This window comes from Rosa rugosa, chromosome 6 (genome assembly GCF_958449725.1).
Source record: "Rosa rugosa chromosome 6, drRosRugo1.1, whole genome shotgun sequence".
Taxonomy (NCBI): domain Eukaryota; kingdom Viridiplantae; phylum Streptophyta; class Magnoliopsida; order Rosales; family Rosaceae; genus Rosa; species Rosa rugosa.
This window is the reverse complement of record NC_084825.1, coordinates 50,652,431-50,666,545: the sequence shown is the minus strand read 5'-3', so window position 1 is coordinate 50,666,545 and position 14,115 is coordinate 50,652,431. Positions and strand designations below refer to the sequence as shown.

At 37.5% G+C, this 14,115-nt stretch overlaps 2 protein-coding genes across 5 annotated transcripts; both read left to right on the top strand.

Annotated features, from left to right (window-relative positions):
• Positions 1 to 2,448: 2,448 nt before the first annotated feature.
• LOC133717185 (uncharacterized) lies at positions 2,449 to 5,414 on the top strand. 4 transcript variants are annotated; one of them, XM_062143854.1, is made up of 8 exons: positions 2,449 to 2,573; positions 2,676 to 2,767; positions 3,582 to 3,733; positions 3,853 to 3,893; positions 4,247 to 4,293; positions 4,639 to 4,877; positions 5,104 to 5,194; positions 5,398 to 5,414. In XM_062143854.1, the coding sequence occupies exons 1-6, from the start codon at positions 2,518 to 2,520 to the stop codon at positions 4,695 to 4,697; spliced, it is 447 nt and encodes a 148-aa protein (XP_061999838.1). In that variant the 5' UTR covers positions 2,449 to 2,517; the 3' UTR covers positions 4,698 to 4,877; positions 5,104 to 5,194; positions 5,398 to 5,414. The 4 variants fall into 4 exon arrangements, with proteins under 4 accessions (XP_061999838.1, XP_061999835.1, XP_061999836.1 ...); XM_062143851.1 differs by having other exon boundaries at positions 4,636 to 4,877; XM_062143852.1 differs by having other exon boundaries at positions 4,636 to 4,877; positions 5,389 to 5,413.
• Positions 5,415 to 11,092: 5,678 nt separating this feature from the next.
• On the top strand, positions 11,093 to 12,932 carry LOC133715445 (gibberellin 20 oxidase 1). The gene is made up of 3 exons (XM_062141942.1): positions 11,093 to 11,769; positions 11,889 to 12,210; positions 12,300 to 12,932. The coding sequence occupies exons 1-3, from the start codon at positions 11,237 to 11,239 to the stop codon at positions 12,564 to 12,566; spliced, it is 1,122 nt and encodes a 373-aa protein (XP_061997926.1). The 5' UTR covers positions 11,093 to 11,236; the 3' UTR covers positions 12,567 to 12,932.
• Positions 12,933 to 14,115: the final 1,183 nt, after the last annotated feature.

Here is a 14,115-nt window from a genome sequence, read left to right as displayed (position 1 = left end):
GTAAAAGAAAATTGAATTAAAGTAATAAAAAAATAGAAGGGGTGTGTGAATAGAGAAAATGGGTGTGTGAATAGCACCATCCTTAAATAAGCCAAAGTCTAACATGCACTTACACAAGAAATCCAGTAAAGAACCAAACAACATATCTAAGACAAAACTAAACTCATTAAAATCTAAACGGACGCTCAGTAGAAAGCAAGCCTAACCAAGCAAGAACAACCTCTCTTCCTAAAGGAAAAATTATTTTTCTAGTCTAATCTGCCAGCACATAATTTTGGTACAAATAATAACTAGAAACATCTTAGAAAAACTCATAGAGATTACTCCTACTTTAAGAGGCTTGTAACCAGATGTCTAATAGCATAGAGACTTAAGAAAGTGCTAGCTCCTTCCCATTTGGGTTGGAACCAGCCTCATCCTCAGCCTCTTCAGCAACCAACAATTTGGGCATCAGGTTAGTCTTCCTGCTCTTATTCATCTTTCCCGACTCAGTATCACTCTTGGCGCCATTCTTGCCCTTCCTCGCCGTACCATAAGGCAGCTTGTTCAAGCTTCCCATAGGCCGGTCCTTCTTCCTCTTAGATTATTCAACATTACCAGAGGGTACCTCTAACCCCATTGTCACTGCATCAAGATTCTTTTTTTCCGATAGCTAAGCTCAAACGCAATTTCTTCAAAGAGATGGTTACCTCATCACCTTCCCTTAGATGTCTCTGCCCTATAATTGACACAACATTTTGACACGACTCCTCCAACTTTCTAATTTGTACTTGCCTCTGGGCCTGTTGCATTTCTGCCACTGATTGAGGAAGAAAAGCCTCCAGGATGCAAGAAATTTTGGCTAGAAAAACCAGGGTTTGGCCATTTGCCAAAACCCTATCAGTATTAGAGCTCGTACCCTGGTCTTCAAGCAACACAGTCAGCCCAAAAGGCTGTGCCACCGTGCCCACAGTCTCATCGTCATCATCCTCCTCATTCAGTTTTGGCCCTGAGCATGAGAGGCCGACATGGGTGACAAAACCAAAACATCTGCAGCGGCCATACAGGTTATCATACTTATATTTCACCATGAACTAAACGTCGGCATCCACCCAGAAACGACTCTTGAATAGTAACGGTGTGGCATAACCAATTTGCACCCTTATGCGCAGCACCCTCATCTTGAAAGCCGGTTCATCATATTTCTTAAACTCACCCAACGTGCTGCCGATGAGCCTCATGATTCGTTGTGATCTGAATGTAGGAGGCACATCAAGTAGAGTCATCCAATAAGACGACGTCTTCAGTTGCACCGCTGTCACTTGGCTAACCCCATCATAGTCCGCCATTGCAATCGGAGCTTGGTTGAAACCCCATGGCCCTCCCTTCCAGACCCTAGCTTTATCAGCCGGATCCAAGAAAGAGAAGAGAACCTATCATTCTCACTAGTCTCTTCAACCATAAGCGTGCCATTGACTCTCCATGCTGATCAAAACATTCCCAGAAAAGATCGATATGTGTAATCCCTCGATATGAAAAGATTGCCTATCATGAAAACCTCCGACTGTCATAAACCCTTGGACGGACGCAACTCAACTAGCTTCTTCCCTTCCACGATGGCAAGGGAGGAGGCTAGACGTGCAGCCATTGCATCAGTGGAGACCATTACTGTTGAGAAGATCTACGCTGATGAAAAAACCCTAACCTTAGAGTTTAGTGAAACAGCACGGTTGTGACTAGTTAGTATTCAGGTTAGAATCTAATGTATCTTGTACCTTATTTAGTATTGATCACACACTATGCCAAAAAATGCTTCAGACCATACCCCTCAGACGACAGAAGAGGTTTTTTCTGTTGTCTGATTTTTTTGAACGTCTTCAGACGACAGTTTTAACTATTTCTGTTGTCTAAATAGTATCAAAATCAATACTAGATCAATTTTTTCAAGTTTGTTGTAATTTAGAAAACTCAGACAACAGAATCTGTTGTCTGAGTAAATGAAGAAATTATTTCTTCTTGTGTGGACAAAAACCTATTTTTGGCTGAACTAAAACAGATCTTTTAATAGACCTAGACCCGGCCCCGTGCTTTCCCACACTTGGTGAAAAAAAAATCAGAAAACTCATTTTCCATCTCCCAAACCTAGTAGCACCTCTTCTTCGATGCTCTTTCACCCTCGTTGCTCTCTCATATCGCTCTACAAACCAACAACCAAAGCCGGCCGGGTCAAGTCAAGTTCTTCAAGGAAATAGAAATTGAAGCGTAGAGATGAGAGAAGACAGTACGAAGAGAGAGAAAGTAGATCTGGTTTCTCAATTCTCCATCTTCTACCTCCGAGCATCATCCGGCTACATCGCCATTACCAATGGACTCTTCGGCCTCCAATTAGTTGACCCAGGCTGCGTCATCCAACGATATCGAAAGTCAGCACCACATGCTTCCGACTGCGAGTCCGGATCTACACCCAACAGAGATCACAAAATCGGGAGCGATTTGGGGATTTAGGGTTTCGAAATCGAAAGCGTCGTCGTTTTTGAAATGGCGTTGGGCAAGGTGAAGGAGCTCGTCTCGTCCAATCCGGTAGTCATCTTCAGGTTCTCTCTACCATTTCATCTTCTTCTGTGTGTCTATATATATAGAATTGTCGATCGTTTTGAACCAATATGGAAATTTGACAATGAGATTTTGTTTCGCAGCAACAAGCTTTGTCCTTACTGTGTTTGCGTGAAGCAGCTCTTCGTTCTAAAATTGGGAGTCCAGTACAAGGCCATTGAATTGGACCAAGAGAGTCAGTACCCACTCTTCTCCTTTCAAATTTGCATTGGATTCTACACTAAAGTTTCAACCTTGATTTCAATTGGGTACTTTTGTTTTTATTCTTTGATTCCTGTAAATTTTATTCAATTGGGTTATTTAGCACAACAAGCAGTTGGTTTTTGAGGGAAGCCAGAAGCTACAGCCATGCAATATAGCGATTAGATTTCAATTGGTGGATGGATAGTTGTAGTTTCTGTTTGAAATTTGATTTTGGGTAGTGCTTAACATCATCTGGGATTTGCAATCGTCTTCTTCTTGCTCTGTATGCTTTTCAATCTGTGTATTGTAAATTGTTCAGGCGCACACACTGCTCTGTTTCCAATTCTAACCCCTGTATCTGCTCTTCCGTCTAAAACTTGGAGAGTCGGTACCACTGGTGTTAGGTACTTTACTCATAGCAGATACCGTCTTCATACCATAGTTCTATTGAAAAATCTAAACTTTGTTACATAAAGAAACTTTTCTAAAGTTATTTGTTTCTCTAGGATCCAAGTTGAATTTAATCATTTTATTTTGTAGGAATGCATCCAATTCTTCAGGCGTGCCTGCTCAGTTATTGTTAACTATGTTGATACTGTGAATATTTACCATGATATATTTCCTGAGTGCTTATAGTTGTTTAAAAATTTTGAGCTTGACTTGAATCTTTTTTCCTTATGATTTTCTCGCTCTGTTTCAGAAAGAATAGGTAGGATCAGAGTATAAACTGAAAATGGTTAAATATAAATTGACTTTAAGACAAGTAGCATTTTATTTGATTTTCTAATTCTGGGTTTTGGTTGCAGAGATTAGTATTTTCTTTTGGGATTTAGTTATTCCCCCAACACAGAGAAAGGGACGAGACGAAACAAAAAGAGAGAGAGAGAGAGAGAGACAAGAGAACAGGCAAGAACGAAAAGAAAGAGAAGAGAGAGACGGGAAGCTCTTGCTTAGATTGGTAAGATTTTGGTTTAGTAGAGTCAATACCAACGTACTTTAAACTGATTTCCTTGAATTAGTTATTTGTATGCAGTTTTCTAGCTATCCTAATCGGTCTTTCGTTTGCTTTGTATCCAGTACTTTTTGCGTTTTAAACAGCTCCAGTTTTTAACAAGAAGGTCGGGTCAGTTTACTTTATTACTGCTAGGCATATCCATGTTTTATTAGTCACTATCTATCTGATTTACATATCAATTTGCTGTCTTTGTATTTGGATCAAATAAAGCTTGCAAAAATCGAAAAGGCAAATTACTTTGTTGGCTTGGGACAATAATAGGGAATGAATCATAGTAGTTAATAGTTATCTTTTTTTTTTTCCGATATAATTAGGATAGACACGGTTGGCCATTTATCCCAAGTATTGCTTCCTGCTTTTCTGATTTGTCACTTCTTTTCCCAGCTGCCATGTAACTTTTGGTCTCTGGTTTTTCTTCCTTTTTAGTGAGACCTGTCTTCATTTATCTGTGTGCAGCTACTTTGTCTATGTAATTTTGCTGATGGAGATCTTCAACATCAGCGGTAAGTTGTAACTCATTTCATATAAGAACATGTTGTAGACAATGTCTATTGGAAGCATGTAAGGTTGTGATGCATGGACATGCTGAGTTTGAGGCAAGTGATGTTATCTTAAAGTTTCGTTTAAACAAATATTGTGAATATGCAAAGAGGAAAACAAAAATTCTTCAAATTTTTTGAATTTCAGGCTCTTTTTTGCCCCTTCAAATTTTGAATTTCAGGTGCTTTACTACATATTTAGTTTTACCAATGTGTAGTGGTTTTCAAGAGGAAACATTAGCTAAATGCTTTTTAAATTCATTTTCAGTTTCTCCTGTAATTCTGATTTTTTTTCTTTCATGTTAGTAGGTTATTTGTTTGGAACAAATAAACACTACAGACTGAAAGCACACTGGAAGATCACATGATGATAGTTACTGATGTTGGATTTAGAACAAATCTCCTGAACAGAATAAGGACAAGTATGATCGTAGAGTTCTACGAGTTCAGAGTCGATGAGTAAAATAGAGGCAATGTTTGAAGCTGAACTTGAGAGGTTAGGGCTAAACAGCAGTACTTCTACTTTGGAGCGAAGATTAATTTGAGAGGTACAAAGCCTATGCTGATCATTGCAATGTTAAGTTTAAGCAGCACAAGTAATTGTTATGTTTTACTTGAAACATATAGTGAAAAAAACCCTCATTTTTGTTCTAGTTTACTTGGTATGTTTATCTTCCTTTTTCCTCAATTCCAATAGCTCTGTTCTGTAACATTTCATATGATTATAAGCATCAAATAATTGTGTTCATCATGAACTGATTGAATTTGTTGCAGCTTCCAAACAGTGTTCATCAAGTTTCTGAAGATTACATTTGGGAAAACTCTAATACTTTACAGGCCAGTGTTTACATCAGAGGAAGTCGAGGTAAAAAAAAATTATTAGAAAAGAGATGAAATTTCATTTGTGGTTTGATCCCTCCCAAATATATGTGATGCTTTATTTCAGTATAACCACATGTTCATAATGCATGCTATTTTACACACAACTTCGATTTATGGTGTCCTACCGTCCTCACTATATACCTCACTATATACCATCAAAGTTTTGATTTCTCTCAGTTTTGGCAGCCATAACATCAACAACGTCTAGAACTTGCCTGGTGGCTCCAAATGATCACAGAACACTAAGCCTAGATGCTTTACAAAAAGAATGCACCAACTGTGAAGAACAGACTGCTGCTATTTGATTTGTAGCACCATCGAGGTGGAAGCAGCTTCTCAGGATTATGCTCATGTCAAAGCGTCCTAAAATCCCCCCTTCTGGCCCAAGCCACAGGACCAATAAGACACCTAATCCCTCGAGAGATTACTAAACACTTCTATTATTTGTATACAGAGAGCAGCATTTCCAACTGAAGTTTGGTTGAATTTTTTGGCTAACTTCTTCATGTGTTTCTGATTTTGTTTGATGGGTTTGATTATTCTTCTATCGTTTCTTGAACGACTATATTCCCGCAGCAAAGCGCGGGTACGCTTTCTAGTGATCATCTGTTGTTTCTACCACGTTTAAACAACAGAAAAGTAGAGTTCAAAGAGCTCTCAGACAACAGAAGTAGGTGGTTGATATGTTGTTTCTACCAACTTCAAACAACATAAAAGTATATTTCTAATCATTCTCAAACAACAGAACATAACTAAAACAATGGTTTAAAGTCCAAACAAACAACAGAAAAATGAGATTGAATACTACTTCAGACAACAGAAATTTGAGTAAGACTATACTCCAAGTGACATTCAAACAACATAAAAAAACTAAAACTGTAGTTGGAAATCAAATCTAACCACAAGAATCACAATTATCTGTAGTCCAAAGAAATCTCAAACAACATAACTCACGATATAAATGTTGTTACATATGAAATCAGTCGACATATAACTGTCATTGTTCTTCAAATCAGACGACAGAAACAACATAAATATGTAGTGGTATGGTGTTTCAGACGACAGAAAGACCCTGATTCTTCAATATTAGGTACTTCAGACGACAGTACCTTAAACTGAATCTGTCGTCTGAGTGCGTTATCAATGACGGAGAATATCTGTCGTCTGAGTGGCTAAGAGACGGCAGCCACTTAGACAACAGATTTTTACATCATCAGACGACAGATATAATCTGTCGTCTGAAGGCTTTTTTGGCATAGTGACATATCAAACAACAATTCGTCTAATATATCCATAAATATTGTTATTTGCAATGGATAAATTAATTTTTTTCACTTATACCAAAACATTGGATTGTGTCCATATCAAGATTAACTAAGCATACCGAGAATACTGTACAATTGGACATCGTTATAGATGAGTGCATGAATAATGAAATTTCTTGAATTTGTCTATGTGCATATGTTGTACATGAATGTGAGCACCCTAATATATTTGCATCAACATTCGTGTCGTTTTTTATGAAAGGGAAATTCTTATTTTGGGTAAGAATGAGAGTGCAACGGAGAGTGATAATGAAACAATAAGCACGGATGCATAGATTATACATTGCATTTATTTTAATTTCCATTTTTGCCATACTAGAAATTAGTGGGGAGTAAGACCCATTATCACTCTCCATTGCACTATCAATCTTACCTAAAATGGAGAGTGATATTGTGACAGTAAGCACGGTAGCATAGGTTATACATTGACGTCCATTTTTTGCCATGCTAGAAACTAGTGGGGAGTAAGACATAAATTTGGACAAAAATAGGTATACATTATCACACTTGAATTTCCTTTGCCTACCCATTTTTGTCCCATTAATTAGTGGTTGCACATATTGCATACATCAATCACACCCTTGTTGTTGTCATGCACCTAGCTATTTTTGTTAGGCTGAATCAATTAGAGCATCTTTAGCATATTCTATTTTAGCTTCTTAGCTATTTGGGAGAGCATGTTTAGCTTTTTATCTATCTTAGTGGTTGCACCAGACTCCTAAGTGGCTCTCCATTATAATTTTTAGCTATCTCGCTCATAAATATAGAGAGCGAGATGAGACTCTCTATAATTTATGTTAATTTAAAACATTCCTTTTGACCCCTCAAAAAAAAAAAACATTCATTTTGAATTTTTTTTGTGATATATAAATATATTTAAACTATCTAATCTTTATTCGAAAAACAATATAAATTCAAAACTAGCTAAAATAGATAAAACTGATGCAAACATATTTTAAAAGTAGCTAGCCAAAATAACTTTTTAGCTACTTTAACTAAAATTTAACTCAAATATAGGTGGTATTGCTAAAGATGCTCATAGTTTCTGGGTAGCAACGGTAGCTAAAGCTGGTATATTTATGATGTGAAAAAATAAAAAACGGTTGTATAGCTACTACTCCTACAGTACGTGCGTGTATATTCTGCGGCTAGTAACTAGTTTTTTTTTTTTTTTTGGGTTATGCACAAATGGGGAACAAGAAGTAGCCCCATTGAAAATGATATCACGTACCTAAGCCTAGCTAGAAAGCCAATATACGTATTTTTGTGGTTATACGTTTTACTTTTGCCACATCTAAGATCTAACAGAGGTAAAAACAAAGAGCGGAGATGAACAGAAACCATGAAAGATTAGATTTCTCTTTACCACATAACCTTTTGTCCCTTCTTTTGTCTGATACGTTGGAGCTTCTTCTCAAGACAAATATTCAGTTTGCATGTCCCTTCTCTTCTTTTCTTCTTTTTAAAATTAATAGAAGCACTTACAGAATTTTAGGGTTTTACCAAGGGTCACAGAACAGAAATCAGAATACTTGTGATATAAGAGAGACAAGTTCTAGTCTGACGATTGTTGCGGCAAAAAAAAAAGAAGATGTCTTTTGGGGTCCATTTTTTATAAATCAACTTTCTCCACTCCACTCTGAAATCTTAAATGTAATCAGTTTGACTAATATGTATGGAGGCACTGATTTTCTTAGCTAGAAAACCCTAATACAAAAAGGTCCCACCAGGATTTGTCTGATGACGGCACATATATGAGCTACATGGGTCAAAACTCAAAAGGAGAGCAATCTTTTAGTGGATAATGAAAGGAACTGAAATGTAAATGTTGCCGACGATATGTCACTCACATACTATATATCACTTTCTTCTAGTTCATGGTTGTTGAGTCCCATCGATTTTCCGAGGGAATTGAAATTTGGTGCAAACTAAGAGGCTGGTTATAGTGTTATGCATGACAGTGTTTCAAACTCCACTACCCTCCACCATGCCAGTTGCCCCATTCACTTGCTCTTGATTGTCGATCACCTCCTAATCCCACCTAATTAATGGAAACGAGATAATTTGAACTTTCATTTTTATTTTTATCTCTTGAAGAAAATTACATAATGTGAATAAGGCGATACCTCAACGAACGTTAATAAAAGCACATAGGCAAACGGAAGACATAGGTTGGGGGACTGAAAGCCTAAGATTTTATTCGGAGAGGAGGTTTGAGAAAACTAGAGTTTATGATTGAATCAAGATTTTAGAATTTTTTTTTTGCTAATTTATTATAATTTATAGATATAATAATTTTTAGACAATTTATACAATTATTTAAAATTACGCATTGAGTAAACCAACAGAAGTTACATGAGTTGATGACCCAAAAACAATATAAAGAAGTTTGCAAATTAACTATCTAGTCAAGAAAAATGATGACATCAAACAACAACAAACAATAAAAATATAAAGTAATCAAAAAATAATAATAAAAGATATAAACTCAACTATAGAGTTGAGCGTGATGTTGTGACATATTTTTGATAACTTTATAAAAAGTAAGAATCTAATATTTAAAATGTATCTCTCATGACTTATGGGAAGTTATAGCCAATTAAGTAGAAGAAATTGGCTTATATTCTGTCAACTCTCATTGAGAAGTCTTGAAATCTACCCTTGTTGTACATTATTTGCTTTAATTTTAAGGCAGCAATTAACCATAAGTAACCCTGCACTCTGCACTCTCAAACTGTTACAGTGATCGACTGCAAATAAACACTACCCCAGCCAATTTCAATAATTTTGTCTCTTCACTTTTCCTTGTTGTATTGTCACTTCGACTCAGTCGTGCATGTCGAAAACGCCATGTCGCTTCGATCATTTCAATAATTAACCCTCATGCATGCAGTTGGCCATGTTGTAATTAACAGCAAATGCTGCTTAATTATACGGATGAGATATGCCTTGCTTATTCGTTAATCATGTTTAAAGTAGAAGGATTAGCTTTGCTTCATCCATTAAATAATAAGGATCATCAACTCCTTGAATTACCAGTGAAAAAATCTTTGTTAGTCTGTGTCTTTAAGATATATTTCTATCTTTTTTTCTTTTGGTCAATTAAGAATTCTATCTATAAAAACAAAACACACACACGATGGTCATAGGGTTTTCTTTCACTTCATGTTCATTATCCAAATATTCGGGTGCCCGTCCAAATCGAAATCCATATTACCTAGCTAGCTAGTGATCGAATCGACCATGAGTCATGAGCTGGTGTGGTGAGATATACATATCTGATATGATCATAATCTATCAACTTGTAAACAAATTAGACCCTACTGAGTATAAATATCGATGGTGATTGTTAGTCCCCCCATTAATTCAATACCATCCTAGGCAAGCCTCCTAGTCTCTCTCATTCTGTTCTTGATGTGGCAGACACTGGAGACATATAACTACGTGCAAAACCCCCGACCCCCACACTCACAAATAGATACTCGTTTGTCCTCTCCTCTTTACGTTGGAATATTTGCAATCATGGCCAACATAGCCACCTGATACTCCACAATTCACTCGCGCTCATTGGTCATGCTAAGTACTTGTTACAAAACAAGTCTGCTTTCAAGTACTTTGTTGTTGCTCTCTCTCTCTCCCCTCTTTTCTTCTTTGGAACTGCTTTAATTAGAATGAATGGGAAAACAAAAATTTCTGCATTTTTCAGAGGTACACAAAATAAATGCTGAAGCTTTTTGTACAGAAAGAGTACCTTCTTGTTAATTTACTAAAAGGATATGACCCCTCTCTTTCGAAAAGTTTACCCCCCCCCCCCCCCCCAAACACACACACACAACACACCAAAAACTTGAAACAAAAAATTATCAAAATTAAGTATCTAATTTTATATGAACAATGTAAAATGTGGAGAAAAACTTCATTTTATATAAAGTTGCACGAAAACTAAAAGTATCTAATTTGCTGTATATTCATATCTATATTTTGAGTACTTTATTTAAAATCCGATGTCTTCTACCAAAATTTAGATTGTCTTTATCAAAAGAAACTTTTGAAGGAAGGGTGAGGGGAGGACTAATTATGTTTTAGGTGATAGGCTTTTCCTAATTAACGTAAGCATGTAGACCTCTAAAAAGGGTTGGGTGCTTCTTCTGTGTTCTTTTGCTAGAGGGCTCCACGTTCCGAGCACCGGAAAATTGTTGGTCTAATAACATTGAGTGCACGATTTTACTATATAAACCCATACAAAGTTACACGCCCTATGATTTTGTTTAAATAAATTTAGAACAAAATATTAGGGAGACTATGAAATAATATATTGCTGGTCTGGTAGTTCAATGGTAGCCATTAACATTTTCTTCCCCAGAAGGAAATGCCAAAACGCCATCGGGAAAAGCTTTCGTGGCACCAACAATAAAGACAAACAATCCCCCAGATGGTAATTTTGCCAATTCAGAAACCCACTTCTGCAAATTTGACCTCTCCAAGAGTCCTCTTCTGCAAACCTTATAATTTGAATGAGAGAGAAGGAGAGAGCTATAAGATTCCAATTTTTGTTCACTCATCCACCCAATAAGCGGCCTTGGCTTTTCTCTCATCACACTTCTCAAACTTATATCTATCACAGTTTCTCCCACTACTTTGAATACTCTGTTCTCTCTCTGTTGTCCCTCCTCTGTTTCTCTCACACATTTGTTAATGCAATGGCAATTGAGTGCATGAAAACCCTAAATCACCACAAAGAAGATGACCAAAAGCCACTAGTCTTCGACGCTTCGTTGCTCCGGTACCAAACTGACATACCCAAGCAGTTCATTTGGCCCGACGACGAAAAGCCATGTCCTAACGCACCAGAATTACAAGTCCCACTCATAGACTTGGGCGAGTTCCTCTCCGGCAACCCCGAGGCCGCAATGAAAGCCTCGAGGCTCGTCGGAGAAGCCTGTGAAAAGCATGGCTTCTTTCTCGTCGTGAATCACGGCGTTAAAGACAGTCTCATAGCTGATGCACACCAATACATGGACGACTTCTTTGGTTTGCCCCTCTCTGAAAAACAGAGGGCTCAGAGGAAAGCCGGCGAGCACTGCGGCTACGCCAGTAGCTTCACCGGAAGGTTCTCGTCAAAACTCCCCTGGAAAGAAACTCTGTCGTTTCGCTACACCGCGGACCAAAGCGAGTCCAATGTTGTTAAAAATTACCTCTGCAATGCCATGGGAGAAGACTTCGAAGAATTCGGGTATGTATAACTGAAACAGAGCAAAAGTAAAACAGAGCAATGTTATGTTATTATCTTCTAATTCTTCTATTAAACTCTGTTCCGGCCTAATTAATCTGATTTTTGCTTGTGTTGTTCAGGAGGGTGTACCAAGACTATAGTGAGGCCATGAGCACACTTTCCATAGGGATTATGGAACTTTTGGGAATGAGTCTCGGCGTGGACAGAACACATTTCAAGGAATTTTTCGGAGACAATGATTCGATAATGAGGTTGAATTACTATCCACCGTGCCAGAAACCAGACCAGACTTTAGGCACCGGACCTCATTGTGATCCGACCTCCTTAACCATTCTTCACCAAGACCAAGTGGGGGGACTTCAAGTGTTTGTGGACGAAGAATGGCGCTCGATCAGCCCGAATTTGAACGCCTTTGTTGTTAACATTGGTGACACCTTCATGGTAATTAAGCTCGCCCCTCGATATTACTAAAATTATTGATTAGATATTGATGAAAGAAACTTAATGAATTGGTTTCGGATTTTATACAGGCTCTTTCAAACGGGAGGTACAAAAGTTGCTTGCACAGAGCAGTAGTGAACAGCAAAACTCCGAGGAAATCACTAGCGTTTTTCTTATGTCCGAGAGATGATAAGGTGGTGAAGCCACCGAGCGGGTTGGTGGATAGTTCGTACCCGAGAATATACCCGGATTTCACATGGCCGATGTTGCTGGAGTTCACACAGAAGCATTACAGAGCTGACATGATGACCCTGAAAGCCTTCACAAACTGGCTTCAAGAACAGAGGAGCAGCTGAAGAGTTTTACCTAAAACAGAAACTTGGGTTCCACATGGGTCTTTCGGTCCTGTGCCAAACCTAAGAAAATGACATTATCGGATGGAGGTGGTGGTAGGCCTGGGAATTTTGCTTAAACTTCGACGCAAAAGAATTGAGACAAAGGCAAAGTTAGAGGAAAAGCCACTTTTTTTTTTTTGGTACTGTTTCCGGCTCTGGTAATTAGGTAGCTAGTTCTTAGGAGAAGAACAGAATGCAAGACAAATTGGGACATAAGGAACCAATAAATTAAGAGCTCGGTTCAGTCTTTTTTTAATTTATTGTACTTTGGTTATGTAGAAAGATTATCTATAGCAATTAGTTAACTCCTTTCCTCCTCTTCAACCACATATACATTGCATAGCATAGTAATAGGTTAATTAGTTTGATATTAATCAATGAGGTATTCTCCAGTAAACTTTTAAAGTTCTTCTTTAATGATGATTCCGCAAAAATCGAAAATCGTACAACCATCATTATCAGCAATTCAGCATTCCAATTTTAGGTGAAGTAGATATTACAATTTAAATGACCAAATAAGTTACCAATATAATTATTATCTTCTAAATATCATTCTTAAAGAAAGATACGAAATTCGATTCTTGATGATACTAGTGAATTAACTTTCCTTTGTTCACTTTACGATTCACTTTAGTAGAGAAGCCTTCTTAAGCGGTGAAGAACAATCTGATGATCTCCTGTCTGCATATGAAATCAATATTACTGCTAAACCCATCATTAGCGATCTCAGTAACCAATTACACTTCCTTAAATTGAAAGCTCTCAGACCTATGTGGGTTTAGGTTAAAAGGTAAAAAGCAGCAGAAAACTCCAATGAAGGAGCTGGCCCACGTCAATGGATGATTCAGTGTAATAGGATGCTAGAATCCATGGAGGGATTGACAGAGCTTCTTTTGTCTGGAAGAGAAACTTTAATTTTATGTGGTATTTTTTTATACCTGGAGATTTGGAGGATTGTGGAATATATATATAGAATGCAAAGGAATACTAGCTATGCAATTGTCGTGGTGTTTGTCCTCAAATGCTGCAACATTCTTCTGATGGTATTATAAACATTAATCCAACGATTTTGAAAGGGTTTTTGTTCATTTACTCTATTTTTAGGAATTTTTTTCCCACTTACTCTATTAAATTTTTTTAAGGGAAAAACTCACAAACAGTACCTCAACTACAGGCCACTAATAACTTTCGTACCTCAACTTCAAAAAATATCATTTTGGTACTTGAATTTTTCACCCCGACCCAAGATTCATACCTGGAGTCACTAACGATGTGAGGGCCGTCATCTTTTGAAGGGTAGAATCGTCCATTCGGTGTTCATCTTCTCCAAAATTGAAAATTCTGTCCTATGTCTTTGCAATCTAAAATTCTTTGGCTGGTTCCAACTTTGCTCTCCATCGATCATTCACGCTTTCTCCAAATCAACTGGGCTTTTGCACTCCTTCATAATATTGCATTTGGAAGAGAGTTGAAGAAAGTTAACCCACATGCATGTTGTTGGGTTTATCTG